The sequence below is a fragment of the Leptodactylus fuscus genome, chromosome 7 (genome assembly GCF_031893055.1).
Source record: "Leptodactylus fuscus isolate aLepFus1 chromosome 7, aLepFus1.hap2, whole genome shotgun sequence".
Classification (NCBI taxonomy): domain Eukaryota; kingdom Metazoa; phylum Chordata; class Amphibia; order Anura; family Leptodactylidae; genus Leptodactylus; species Leptodactylus fuscus.
The window spans coordinates 45,493,467-45,507,873 of record NC_134271.1 but is presented as its reverse complement, the minus strand read 5'-3'; the positions used below and the strand labels follow the sequence as shown (position 1 = coordinate 45,507,873).

Below are 14,407 nucleotides of genomic sequence, written 5' to 3'. Positions count from 1 at the left end.
GGGCGAGACCAAAGGAGGCGGTGAGGGACAGGAGGCTGGAAGCAGGGGGGTGGTCTGTGTTAATGGGGAAGTTGAAATCCCCCATGATGATGGTGGGGGTGTCTGTGCGTAGGTAGTGTATGAGCCAGGTGGTGAAGTGGTAGATGAAAGCAGCGGTGGGTCCCGGCGGTTGATATATGATGGCCAGTTGTAGGTTGGAGGGTGAGTAGATACGAACAGAGTGCACTTCAAAGGAGGAGGGGGGGGGCGAGGGCAGGTAGCGCTTGGATAGGGGCGAATGAGAACTTGTCTGACAGGAGGACACCTACACCAGGTTTATTGTTGGGGCGGGGAGTATGTGAGAATTGCAGACCTCCATAGGAGAGGACAGCCGGGGAGGCTATGTCTGAGGGTGTCAGCCATGTTTCTGTGAGACCGAGAAATGTAAATTTATTGAGAATGAAAAGGTCGTGGATGTAGGCAAGTTTATTACATACGGAGGGGGCATTCCATAGTACAGCAGAGAGGACAGGGGAGGGGTAGGAGTGAGTGAGATAGGTTTGAGATTTCGGGGGTTCTGTGTGCTAACGCCAGGTATGGGGAAAAGGCTGACTGTGGGGAATTGCTGGGGAGGTCCAGGATTAGGAGATATGTCAACTGAAGTAAGATGGAGCAGGGAGAGGTGTAGGTAGGAGAGGGTCCGAGGGGGTTGTATGTGTCTGGGGCGGAAAGCCTGCAGGTTTGTGAGTAGCTGTGCAGAGAAAGTTATATGGTGGGGTAGGAGAGAGGGAGAGATGAGGATTTCTTTACTGACAAGGCTGGTTTGGGGTGGAAAAGTTGTTTTTACAAGGATTGGGAGAACAACAGTGATTAAGGTGAGAAGCATTTCTGTTAGACAAGTGATCAGTTTGCAGTAGTTGGTGATTGTTACCTTCTGTTCCTTTCTGGTCCAATTCTGGCCTAATTCTAGTCTGCACACTTAAATTCCACAGGAATGGAGGAGATGGGCATATGCGACCAGTACAAGGTACCCACCATTCTTGTGTTTAGTAGGGTCTCAGTGGTCAGGCTCCCACCAATCTAGTAGTTGTCCCCTATTTGTGGATAGTTATAACATTAAATTACCAGAATACCCCTTTAGGGTGCATTCACACTACGGATACGGTGACTGATTCTGAACGTTAAAACACGTTCAGAATCGGCGTGTATAATGCAGATCCCATTCATTTCAATGGGAGTCGGCATGCGAGCGCTGGGAAGCGTTTGCGTGTACGGCTCGCCGTGTGAAGGGGCCCGGTGCTCGGCTCAGTCCGAGCCGTACACGCGAGCGCTTCCCATTCACTTCAATGGGAGTGTGCGTAGAGAAAAAAGCAGCCCATTCATTTCATTGGGGAGCGCTCGTATGCTGGCTCCCATTGAAATGAATGGGATCTGCTTTATACGCGCTGATTCTGAACGTGTTTTAACGATCAGAATCAGTCAGCGTATCAGTAGGGTGAATGCACCCTTACATGCATTTTCACAGTCCTCATGAGTATTATTTTTCAACCAAGATGCCAATAGTCATGGCAGGTCTCGTTCCCTTTTTCATCCCTCACTTCTCTTTGACTCCTACCACCTTTCCACACTATCCAACCAATTATGGTGCGGCTTTAGCAGATTAAGCTGGAATCAGCTGAGCTCTGACAGTCCTCACTGTAAATCCAAAAAAAATCTTCATAATTCCAGGGATTCTCAGAAAGTGTCTGTTTTTGACTATGTACCCGCAGTCCTTATCTGCATCCTGTTAGTAAGCTACAGGAGCTTTGCCTCTAGGGGTATGACTGTAAGTCTGACTACTGGTTGTTTATGAGACACCAAAGAACTTGTACCCAAGATACTCTTTGCTCAATGGTTCTGAGAACCAATATCAATACATAAACAAAAAACATAGAACCAAATAAAGTTGCATAAAAATTACAAAAATTTATTAAATACTCCAAAAAATAAACAGGCACATAAATAAATAGGCACTCTTCTCTTGTCCCACGAGTGGCACCCTGGGAGTTCTCCTTTGCATAGCATTACACTGTCACCATGTCATTTGGTATGTATTGTTATTGATTATGACTGGTTCCTTTGTTGTAGATACACTTATCAGTGTTATCTTTGTTTGATCTTTTTGGTCTTTACATAATGCCTTGGCAAACACTATTTATAATCTGGACCAGCCATTACACTATATTGTGGATATAGGATACCATTTTGCAAAAGACAGTGTATATATGGACATATCTTTGTTACCTACATTTGTTGGGGTCTCTCTCTATAGTTTTCATTTAAAGGGTTACTTCTAGAGTTGAGCGAGTACTGTTCGGATCAGCCGATCCGAACAGCACGCACGCATTGAAATCAATGCACACGGCGGGTTAAGCGGCCGGCTGCCGTCAAACCGGAAGCACCAGGTGCTTCCATTCATTTCAATGCGTGCGTGCTATTCGGATCGGCTGATCCGAACAGTACTCGCTCAACTCTAGTTACTTCCAGTCGGCCATTTGTGGGAGGGTTGCGGTATTTGTCCGCCAAACATCTAGGTGGATCCTTCTCTGTTGTCCTCCATTGTCTTGTATGTTTTTTACTTTTTGGAGTATTTAATAAATTTTTGTAATTTTTATGCGACTTTATTTGGTTCTGTGTTTACTGGTTGTTTATGGGCAGCTTGTTCCCTGTGAATATTAGGGAATCAGCAGGTGAACCTGTGAATTTACTCGCCTTTCTGTCAATTGCCTTGTAGCTACTCATCCGTTTTATACCTTTGTGGCCATAGGTAGGAGTGCAGTGAAAATGGGTTTTATTATCTTTTATGTAAATGAGGTCACAAGTGCCCCAGGGCTGAACTCAAGCTCAACAAATGTCCCCACTGCCTCCTACCACTTGGTATTCATTGATGGTTTCACCTTTCAAGTGTGTCACACTGGGTCTACTAACAAGAGCCAGAGTTGTTTCCAGGCTTGGCTTTACCCTTAGGGCACGTAAAACCTAATGTGCATGAAACATAAAAGCTCTGATTTTCTGCACTGCTGAGCATGTCTGTAGATGTGAAGTTTTGTTCACATAAGTCTAGACCAAGTGCCCTCCTTAGCTTTAATGGCATTTGATGTACTGGGTATGGGGTAAAAGAAAGCTGTTTACACCGAACACCATCAGAGAACTTGTGAGAAACGGGGTCTTTTTTGGTCACCTGTTCAGCAGCTAACTTGTGAGTAACTATTGCTGGCCAAATTCAAAGACTAAGTGCTCTCAATGAAATTTCATACCACACGAAATGTTTGGCAGAAAAATCTCTCTTAGTCTGAGCAGTGCACACAAAGAGAGAGAGCTTTATTATGCATCAAAGTTTTTATAGCCACATAAAGGAAGTAAACAAACAGCAAGCTCTGATTGGTTGGTCGAGGTATCCGCCTCCTGTGACATCAGCTCCAGGGCACTACCTCCAGGAAGTGATGTAGCTTCTTGCCGTGTGGCTTATCCGATGTCATTTCCTGTGGGAGTGACTTCTTGTCATGTGATTCTGTGATGTAGTTCCTGTGGGTGTGGCAAGTCCTCCCATGCTCTCATGGGAAACCCTGTATAATCTCCCTGTGTCCACATGTTTAGGCCCACACCTGAGCACAGTATAGAGGCCATCTTGTCATGATGTCTGATACAATGTCAAAAAACCATAACCCACAGTATATACATATAGCCTAGTATACAGCTTTGATTTAGCTCTGAACTCCATCCACTCCCAGCCACTAGATGTGTGAGTGCTTTGGGTTAATTGAATTAGTCTCTAATGATCTACTAAAGGCTAAATCCAATGGTGACTTCTCTCTTCTTATTCTTCTGGACCTCTCTGCAGCTTTTGACACTGTTGACCATCAACTTCTCCTCACTATGCTCCGCTCAGTCGGCCTCAATGACACTGCGCTCTCCTGGTTCTCCTCTTATCTCTCAGACCGCACTTTCAGTGTATCATTCGCAGGCTCTGTTTCCTCCCCTCTTTCCCTTGCTGTTGGGGTTCCTCAGGGCTCGGTCCTCGGCCCCCTGCTCTTTTCTCTCTACACAGCCCCCATTGGACAAACCATCGCCAGATTTGGCTTCCGGTACCATCTTTATTCTGATGACACCCAATTATACACATCTTCCCGTGACATCACCCCTGCACTCATACAGAACACCAGTGACTGTCTCTCTGCTGTCTCTAATATCATGTCCTCGCTCTATCTGAAACTAAATCTCTCTAAGACTGAACTACTACTGTTTCCACCATCTAACAGATCTGTCCCTGATATATCCATTGCAGTCTCAGGCCTTACTATAACTCCTAGGCAGCATGCCCGCTGCCTCGGGGTCATATTTGACGCAGACCTTTCCTTCACCCCTCATATTGAATCACTCGCACGTTCATGTCAGATACAACCTCAAAAACATCTCCAGAATACGTCCTTTCCTTACCAGAGATACACTAAAGACACTTATTGTCTCTGATTCATTCTCGCCTTGACTGCTGTAACTCCTTACTAATCGGTCTTCCCCTCACTAAACTCTCCCCTCTACAATCTATTCTGAATGCAGCGTCCAGGCTCATCTATCAGGCTAGACGCTACAGCGATGCCTCTGGTCTGTGCCAGTCACTACATTGGCTGCCTATTCATTATAGAATAAAATATAAAGTTATCCCCCTCCTCCACAAGGCTCTCCATAATGCTGCACCTCCCTACATTTCTTTCCTCATCTCTGTCTACCGCCCAACCCGTGTTCTCCGCTCACTCAATGATCTAACACTTACATCCTCTATTATCAGAACCTCCCACGCTCGTATACAAGACTTCTCCCGAGCTGCACCACTTCTCTGGAATGCTCTACCCCGGACAATAAGATTAACTCCCAACTTCTACAGTTTCAAACGCAAACTAAAGACGCATCTTTTCAGACAAGTCTATCACAATTTCTAAAGTAAACCCTTTCGTACTGTAATTAGAATCCCTAAAATGAACCCTCCTCTGTCCCCGCTCCCACATTTCCCCACATGATATGATATGCCGCTTCAGGCTAACTCTATATGTCCAGGCACCATCTGCACGTTACAGGACACGACTTGTGACAGCTCATAAAGTTTTATGTTTGTGTAATGACTGTAACCTCTATTACAAAATTGTCTGAACACTGTATAAGCAATGCAGCCCCTGCTACCTCTTGTGTCACCCCCTCTACCTCATAGATTGTAAGCTCTTTTGAGCAGGGCCCTCAGTCCCATTGTGTGAAATGACGTTCTTTGTTATGTATGTCTGTATCTGAACCCTATAAATTGTACAGTGCTGCGGAATATGTTGGCGCTATATAAATAAAATGTATTATTATTATTAATTGAATGTTATCTGTTCATGCTCCACAACAGCCTAACTGGTTTTTCCACTTAGAGATGCCCATTGTCTCCAACCAAATGGAGACTGCTCAAGTCAGCTGGGGGAGTACTACTATCTCCAAAGACAATAGATTTCAAGATGCCAGGAGGGGCATATAATTTTAGTTTCAACCTGGGACAAAAAGGCATATTCTAGCTATATCCAGATAGTGCTGGCATCATCTTGTCACATAATATCATATTCAGTTTGAAACATAAATAGTTATACTGCATTTAGTTTTAAGGATAACAATGTTTTTGTGATTCATATATTTACAACCTTCACAAACTTTCTTTGCTTGCTCTGTTGCGACTCTATGTCCTAATTCTGCCAGCTTGGTTCTTCCTATGTGTGGAATGTCGCGTGAACAAAATGAATTTCAGACTTCCAGTATTTTACTAATGAAACCCATTAGTTTTCTAGTGTTTGCTTTGAAGTGATTTATATATGTCATTTGCAAATAAGGTGATAGGGCAGAGTCAGCATGTTAGACTTTTAATAAGCAAATATAATCGTCATTTATAAATTATTCATGCAGATTGTTAAACTGTCTTTGGCTTTGCCCTGTAAAACTACACAGGGCTGGAATGGGACTAAAAAGTAGCTACAGGAGACCTCATACCTGCCCCTACATAGTGTTTTGACTTTCTTGTAGGTTAAAATCATTGGGCAGCCATAGACAGCTGAGTTCTCTATACAAGAATGGTACATGAGCACCTCTTATGATAGATTAGAAGATGATCATACAGCTCATAGATCTCTCTTACAATCCACAAGTAATTGTGAGTTAGGAAATGTGTAAGGCTCAGTCCCTTATATGCAACTCCATATAGAACTGCTTCTTGAGTTAATATCAGGGAATAATAACACTCCTTAGGGAGAGTGTGCACCTTCACAGGCGAATGGAGACTTACAAGCCATTTCTGCTCCACTGGGGGATTATGGGAAAAATATGCAAATCTGTTCTCCAGGATGTAATTAGGAGAACAGTGCCTCTGTTTGCTGCCCTCTAGGGGCAGCCCCCTTAACATCATGCATGACTTTAATAAGCCTAATACCATAACTCGGGGATTATTGCCAAACTAATATTTCTATTCCAAAAGAAACAGATTCCCAGCTGCCGACAGCACTGTTTCGATCTGTTGGTTCTCTTCAGCGCAGCGTAGGGATACTAGTTTGGCAGAGTGAGAGACTATAGATGAAGATCAGGGGATAATAACACTCATTAGGTAGAGTGTGCACCTTCACAGGCGTATTGAGACTTGCAAGCCATTTCTGCTCCATTGGGGGATTATGGGAAAAATATGCAAATCTGTTCTCCAGGATGAGCTAATAGTGGGCCACTTTACCACTGGGCTCCTGTGTAGCTACGCAGTTTGCACATATGGTACATCTGACGCTTGAAGTCCTGAGTGGTGAAGGCCAACGTTTCCTGTTGTCAACCTTAGGTAGGTGACTGTAGATCGCCATGTATAATCTCCCTACCCAGCATAGGTTAGTCTATTGAGTTGGAGCTATGTTGTACTCATGTGCCACACTGCTGTGTTATTGCGTTGCACTGTAATGTGCTGATTGATATCTTCCTTGCAAGGTGTAAAGTTTACACATTACATTTTGCAAGAAAAAACTTTTTTTTTTTGTCCTGATAAAAGCAAACAATAACCTAATGAACAAGCAACGCTCGGCACTATTGGACAGGCTGCTCATTCCTGATAATTTCCTGCTAAATCGCCCTGCCTTACAGGAGCTTTAGGCCGAAGTGTAGTTGTACCTAGATGCAGGTTTGGCATGTAGTGGGGAGTTGTTTTCGCACATCTCATGGTATGACCCTGCTCTGGCTGCATTGCGTTGATTAGGTTAGATCATGTCAAACTAATTTTATTGATTTCTTTGACAATTTTTCATAGGAGTGATGGACAATGGTAGTACCATGGCTGCTTTCCTGGATTTTGGCAAAGCCTTTGACAAATTTGCCACTTAGAGTTGATTTTAGTACGTTGTTGTTAATGGTGTGCGTTCTGAGGACAGACAAGTCACAAAAGATATACCTCAGGGGTCCTTAGGATAGGCAAATAGAAAACGTTGGGGTTTGGAACGCGCGATCCCCGCAGATCATTAGTTTGAAGTGGTTGGCCTTCTGATGTCAAATTATCATCAGTCACATGGCCTGATAGCAGCTTAATCCCATTCAGCTGATTGGGCCCCCGATTATCTTTAATGACCTATTCCAAGGACTATTAGTGTGACATCCCATACTGTCCTAGTGAAGGAGAACATTAAATAAGACTCAGGGGCTATTTAATACCACTGCACAGATTTCCATCTCTCACATACGCAAACTAAGGACAGCTTCTTAGTTAGTCATCTTCCCTATGAGAATCAAACCAGATAGAATGATGAAAACGCATAGAGAGAGAACATATGATTTCCTTGTATATGGTGCCTTTTGTGGGATTCAAAGCCAGTACCCAAGCAGTAAACGATAACCATGCTAACCACAGGGGGCACATAGGTGGACAGATGAATTGGGCTCTGGGACCATATGCTAACTATAGACTGGTGCAAACCTCTACTTTACTTTTTTCCCTATGGTAATTTCACAAGTATTTTTTTTTTTTTTACATTGAACAAAAATCATCTCTTTGCAGTTAGTAGATTTACCTTAGTAACAGATGATGTCTTTATATCTTACAGCTTATTGCAAATGCCATTATATTCCTATGTGGGAATCTGATGGGAGCATTTCACAAATACCATATGCAGGATGCCTCCAGGGACTTGTACAGCTACACCGTGAAATGTATTCGGGTGAAGATGAAACTGGAAATGCAGAAGAGGCAGCAGGTGAGGAACTGTTACTGAAATGTAATATACAGGTATATGTATGTCTGTGAACTTGTTTTTCTTACAGTTTTGTGGAATTCCCAAGTTGGGTGATGATGTGAGGATATCAGTATCAGAAATGGTGTCCCTGGCGGATACTGCTATTCCTAACAGTTGGGAGGACAGTCTTTCGGAGGGGGGATGTTAGTGTATCTAGGGCAAGGGAGTTAGGGGTTATAGGGGAAGGTGGATAGAATAAATTGTCGTCAGGTCTGTCTCAACCGAATGGTTTGCTGTCTCCCTGGTGCCAAGGTTCGGGGTGTGGTGGAACAGGTGGGCAATTTGTTGTCAGGGCCTGGGCAGGACTCTGCTGTCGTGGAATGTTACTGAGTAGTAAAAAAAAAATAAAAAAATTAAAACCTAAAATTAAACTCCAACAATGGAAAATTTTGATGGCAGGAAGAGGTTAATAATTAATTTGGTTTTTTTTAATCAATTCATAATTACACTCTATCCTAAGTGATTAGTTTTTGCACTTTGATCCATGGGTTGGTCAAACAGCTGTAATTCCTGTTTTTGTTTGTCGATTTATATAACTTTACCTGGCTAAACTATTTAAAAAAAACTAACAAACAAAAACTTTCACATTTTTACTGACCTTTTTTTTTATTTTCGGAAGGCTTTCATATAAAGATGAATATAAATGTTAAAATGGACTAATGTGGGCTATGTAATCACAAGAAACAAACATACAAGATATGGAACAAGCACTTTTTTTTTTTTAACTTCACTTACTTTTCAGTGCTCTGAAGACGCCAATATGCACGAAAAAGTGGATTGTGCATGTTGAATTTTAGCTTGTCCAATCCTTTGTTCTCTTGGGAAATAAGTTGCTGCCAGACACTTGCTTTATGGCCTGGGCGAAGTGTGCATATATATGGTGGAGATATACACTGAGTGGCTAATAGTCATGGGAAGGTACCGTATGCACCATTAATAGCGGGTCGCCTCTCTGCGAGCCCTGATAACTGCAGCAAGGCGAGGAGGCATGGCCTCCACGAGGTGTTGGTAGAGTTCTAGAGGGATATTGATCCACAAAGTCTGCACTGCAGCCCACAATTGGTCCTGTGTAGTTGGCACTGGGTCCATGGAGAGGACACTGGTATCCACAACATCCAATAAATGCTCTATGGGGTTGAGGTCGGGCAAGCGGGCAGGCCAATCGAGGGTCATTGGTGTGTTCATTAAGCCAGTCACGTTCCGCCAAGCGATGACCTGTTGCATTATCCTGTTGGTACACAGCATCCCCATCAGGGAATTCCAACACCTGAAAGGGGTGCAGATGGTCTGCCCAAGTTGCACGTATCGAGCACTGGTCATTGATTCCTGCACCCGGACAATGGGGCCCAATTGCGACCATGTGAACATGGCCCAGACCATGACGGAGCCTCCTCCCGCCTGGTCACGTCCCTGTTGGCATGGATCCATGGCTTCATGGGACATACGCCAAACTCTCACACGCCCATCGGCTGTGTACAACTGGAACCATGATTCATCAGACCATGCCATTTGCTGCCACTGTTCTATGGTCCAATGACGATGGTGGTGGGCTCATGCCAGTCTTCGAGCTCTGTGTTGCGGCGTCAGCAAAGGGACACGGGTCAGGCGTCAACTGTTGAAGCCTATGCGGTGCAGTTCTCGGTGTACAGTCCTGGTGGAAATGGGATCCTGGAGCCCCACATTCAAATCGGCGGCAATTTGACCCACAGTAGACCGATGAGAGCCCCGTACGACTCTGCAGAGGTGACATGACACACATTCATTGAACACTCGTGATCGGCTGGTACGCCGGCTGACTCAGCTGCCAATATTGTCTCTGCGATATGGCAGGTCCACCCGAGACACTGTTGACCTTAGAAACTCAAATTCCCGGGTAATCTCCAAAATACTGTACCCCATGTGTCTTGCACTGATTATCATCCCACGTTCAAAGTCACTTAACTTGCGACTTTCTGCCATGTTCACGAGACACCTGTCTGCATCAGACAGCTCAGATATCCTGGCGACACTAGCGCCATAGGCCGCATTGCGTCACACTGTTCGAATGTCATATCCGACACTGGGACATGCTTTCCCATGACTTTTAGCCACTGAGTGTAAATGTTGGGTGAACAAGTATTTGACCTGTAGTTATTTAAAAGGATTTTTCAGGAACAGAATTAGGCCTGTGTTTAGGATAGATCAACAATATCAAACCCTTGCACTGTTGTACACTATGTTCAGGTAGGTGTAGAGAGGTAAACATTAAAGCCGCTGCTGTGCTTGCATGAGTGCCTTGGGCCCCTGAAACATCTGATTGGAACCCCTTGATATTGATAGTCTCCAATATTCTGTACTCGAAACTGCCAGCACATTAATGGGGTCAATGGTTGTGAATGAGCGTTCCTACAAATATTTGCTCCCAGTACTTGATCAAACATCTGTTCTATAGAGACAGATGGGTTGCCCCTATACACATTGGCAGATTAGTTATCAAATCGTGAAAACCTCATAATCCACTAATGTGTATGGGTAGGTGAATAAATGAGCACAGTGTGCACTTATTCTTTGTGTCCAGTAGAAATTGCTCTATTCTATCCTTTTCTAATTTTCTTTCTCATTCTTCTTTTATCTTCTCCACTCCCTCTTCCTCTTTCGCTTCCTTTCCCATTCTTTCTCAGTATTTCATGTAAATTGAACATTACTCAATGTAATTCCCATACCTGGCACCCTTACTAGGAGAGCCTTCTGTTGTCCGTACTGCCTGTCTATATTTCAATGGAGATGAAGTTGGCCATTCAAGACAGACTAAAGGAAACAAACGACAATCGCCAACCAGACAAAAACTTCCATAGCTTATACGTAAAGCGGCACCAAAATGTCAGGTGAGTGGAACTGCTAGGTCTGATGCTTGTAGTTCTTGTGCTATGTGTGGTCTTCTCACTGATTTAACTTTCCTTCACCCCTGCAGTATTCTGTATGCTGATATTGTGGGCTTTACTCGACTGGCCAGTGACTGTTCCCCAAAAGAACTTGTGGTCATGCTGAATGAGCTGTTTGGAAAGTTTGATCAGATAGCTAAGGTAAGAATCTAGAATATGGGGAGTTCACAACAATGCAGATTTTAATGGTTTGTATGTAAGAAGGTGAATGGTCAGACTTGTTAGTATGCAACCCTATGTGAAGACGCATAAATGGCCATCCATAGAGTGCTTGCCCAAGACAGATTTCCCTCCCTTTAGCAACTGTGTTAATTCCATGTTGCATTTGTTTGTGCTCTCTTCTGGATATGCCTTGTAGTTGTTGGTAATGCAATTGATTTGCATTGTGTTGCCCTTTGCAAGTGTAACATATGAGGGCATGACTGTCATACTACCCTGGACAGGGCAGAATGTTTGTTGTTAGGTTATGTAGTAGCAGATGCTTTCTGTTTAACCTGTGGCCCTGCGCCTTGTACAAGGAGTCTGGTCAGGTTGGATGTGTGCATAATCCCAGGGAGAAGCTACTGGGTCACAAGAAGTCTGAGGCCTAGTCCATGAACGTGGCAGGGAGTGTTGCCTTTGCGAACAAGAGGGGTAGCCAGTAGCTTATGTGGATGTGTGTCAAGTGCTTGGAGATACAGATAACTTTATAATAAATAAAAAATACCCACACTAAGGCAAATTAAACTTTTTTTTTTTTTTTTTTTATTTATTTCTGACTTCCAAGGATTTAGCTAATGGGAATGCAGCAGTAGCAGTTCCTACCAGCCCTGAACTCCGGGGAACCTCAAAAGTCCCTCTGCCACATAAAATATACCTATTCTAAAAGGAACACTGTAGGAATGGGGCCCCATTACAGATTTTGTATCGGGGCCTAAGGGCTTCAAGTTGTGCCCTCTGCCTTTGGCTTAGCATAGCCCAACATGGTTGGGTTATCCTTGGGGTTCCTTCAAAGAATGGCAAAACTATTTGCACAATTGCGTCTCCACATCACATCTAAAAAAAAAAAAATTGTAAAAAACCCCACTGTTCCTAATAAGATCTTGACCAAGATGGGACAGAGACTCTGTGTGTGACCGTTACAGGTCCCAACTAGGGTTGCTGTCTAAGGAGGTTACCCCTTCCACTCCCTCACATCTATATGAGAGCAGGATAAACTTTATTACTGCTCTTGAAACCTTGAACACTGGTGATAAAAAAACGTCACGAATAATACCCTATTATGTCACCAAACCTTATGAATGTTGTCAGGATACCTTTACATTTCCTGTCTTTTTGATGTTTAAATACCCTTTAAAGTGCCTTTTTATTGGTTTGTTGCTATTTTAAAAAACCCCTGGCTTTGGGTCTAAAAACCCATTGTTTACCTTCTGTAAAGTACTTTTCATGGCTTACTTAGAGCATAACTATGGTATTCCCGTAGTTTGACCATAATTTAAGATATTGCATCAGTCAATCACAGTAGGTTTTCATAATAATTGTATGTGATGGTATGTTCTGTCTTAAGACATTCTTGGAATTATTGGTTGGGGTCTAGCAGGATGCTGCCTTCATACCTTATTTTCTGTTACATTTTATAATAATAACTATATAGCGCCAACATATTCTGTAGCACTTTACAAATCAGAGGACACATGGAAAGACAATATGAGATATTACAATGTGACAAATAAACATTTCAAACAATAGGCATGAGGGCCCTGCTTGCTAGAGCTTACATTCTGTGAGGAGGTAGGGGGACACAGGAGGTCACAGGACTCGTTTGCTACAATGGTCCAGCCATCTTTAAATAAAAAAGGTTGTGTAACTGAAGCCGTATGAGCCCGTCACCAGTCGGTATCTGTGAATAAACATACTAAGTGCAAGGATTGCAGAGATGGAGGGGACAGGATCTGAGGAACAGAGGAGGAAGGATAAATGGTGTTTTTGTTCTACACCTCCACATACTACACCAGGGGTAGGCAATCTTCAGCACTCCAGCTGTTGTCAAACTACAACTCCCAGCATGCATACTTGCTCTGCTGTTCTTGGAACTCCCATGGAAGTGAATGGAGCATGTTGGGGGTTGTAGTTTCACAGAAGCTGGAGTGCCGAAGGTTACTGACCCCTGCACTATACGGTGATCAGGTCATGTAATAAGCCTAACCAAACAGATGAGATTCTGGGGGAAGTTTAAAAGCTGCTGTAGTTGGTGTTTGATCGGATTGCCCAGGATAAACCGTTCCAGAGCACTAGTGAAGTTCGAGAAAAGTCTTAGAGATGGGGGTGGGATGTTTTGATAACAAGCCTAAGGTCATTGGTAGAACAGAGAGGATGGCTAAAGCAATAGACAGTGACAAGGAAGGAGATGTAGGGAGGCGCAACACTATCGATGGATTTATGGGTGAGTGTGATAATTTTCTATTGTATTCTGTGATGGATGGGCAACCATAACATTGACTGGCACAAGGTAGATGCGTCTGTGTACTGGTTTGGCAGAAAGATGAGTGTGGCGGCTTCATTCAGGACAAATTGTAGAGGGAGAGTTTAGGAAGAGGAAGACCAGTTATAAGAGAATTGCAATAGTGAAGAAGAGAGAATCAGAGCAACAATGAGGGGTTTTGATGTTTCCATAGTGAGAAAGTGAGAAAATGACAAATTGCAGGTGACGAGTGTGTAAGTGTCTGAATATATGGGGTACAGGTGAGATTTGAGTTACATACAACCCCCAGACAGCGGGGCTCCTGCTTCAGTCTAATAGTAAGATGACGGAGATATCAGGGTTAGGTTGGTTAGTGGATGGAGGGAACACCGGAAGTTCAGTTTTTTTGAAAGTTTCAATTTCAGATAGAGACGACATGATGTTAGAGGCAGCAGAGAGACAGTCACTGGTGTTCTGTAGTATTGCAGGGGTGATGTCACGGGATGAGGTATATAGATGGGTATCATCAGCATTTTATCTTGTCATGCAGACATCTACATGCTTACATATCAACATTTTCATTAAGCACGGTTATCCGCTCCATGCAGCTTGTTCCCTTAGCATGGTAATAGTTCAGATTTACTGGTAGGAATATACCCCAATAAGATATTGAAATTTTACTTTTCTTCTTAATTTGCTGTTTGTTGTTTCATAAGATTATTTAAACATGGCTACTTTCTTTCAGAAATAGTGCCTAA

At 43.4% G+C, this 14,407-nt stretch overlaps 1 protein-coding gene across 1 annotated transcript in view; it reads left to right on the top strand.

Annotated features, from left to right (window-relative positions):
• Nucleotides 1-14,407, top strand: part of ADCY7 (adenylate cyclase 7) — a 68,863-nt gene that overhangs the window by 30,955 nt on the left and 23,501 nt on the right. Inside the window, exons 4-6 of the mRNA XM_075281860.1 lie at nt 8,100-8,249; nt 11,007-11,152; nt 11,239-11,350. Of these exons, the coding sequence (XP_075137961.1) occupies nt 8,100-8,249; nt 11,007-11,152; nt 11,239-11,350 (408 nt within the window). The remainder of the gene's footprint in view (nt 1-8,099; nt 8,250-11,006; nt 11,153-11,238; nt 11,351-14,407) is intronic.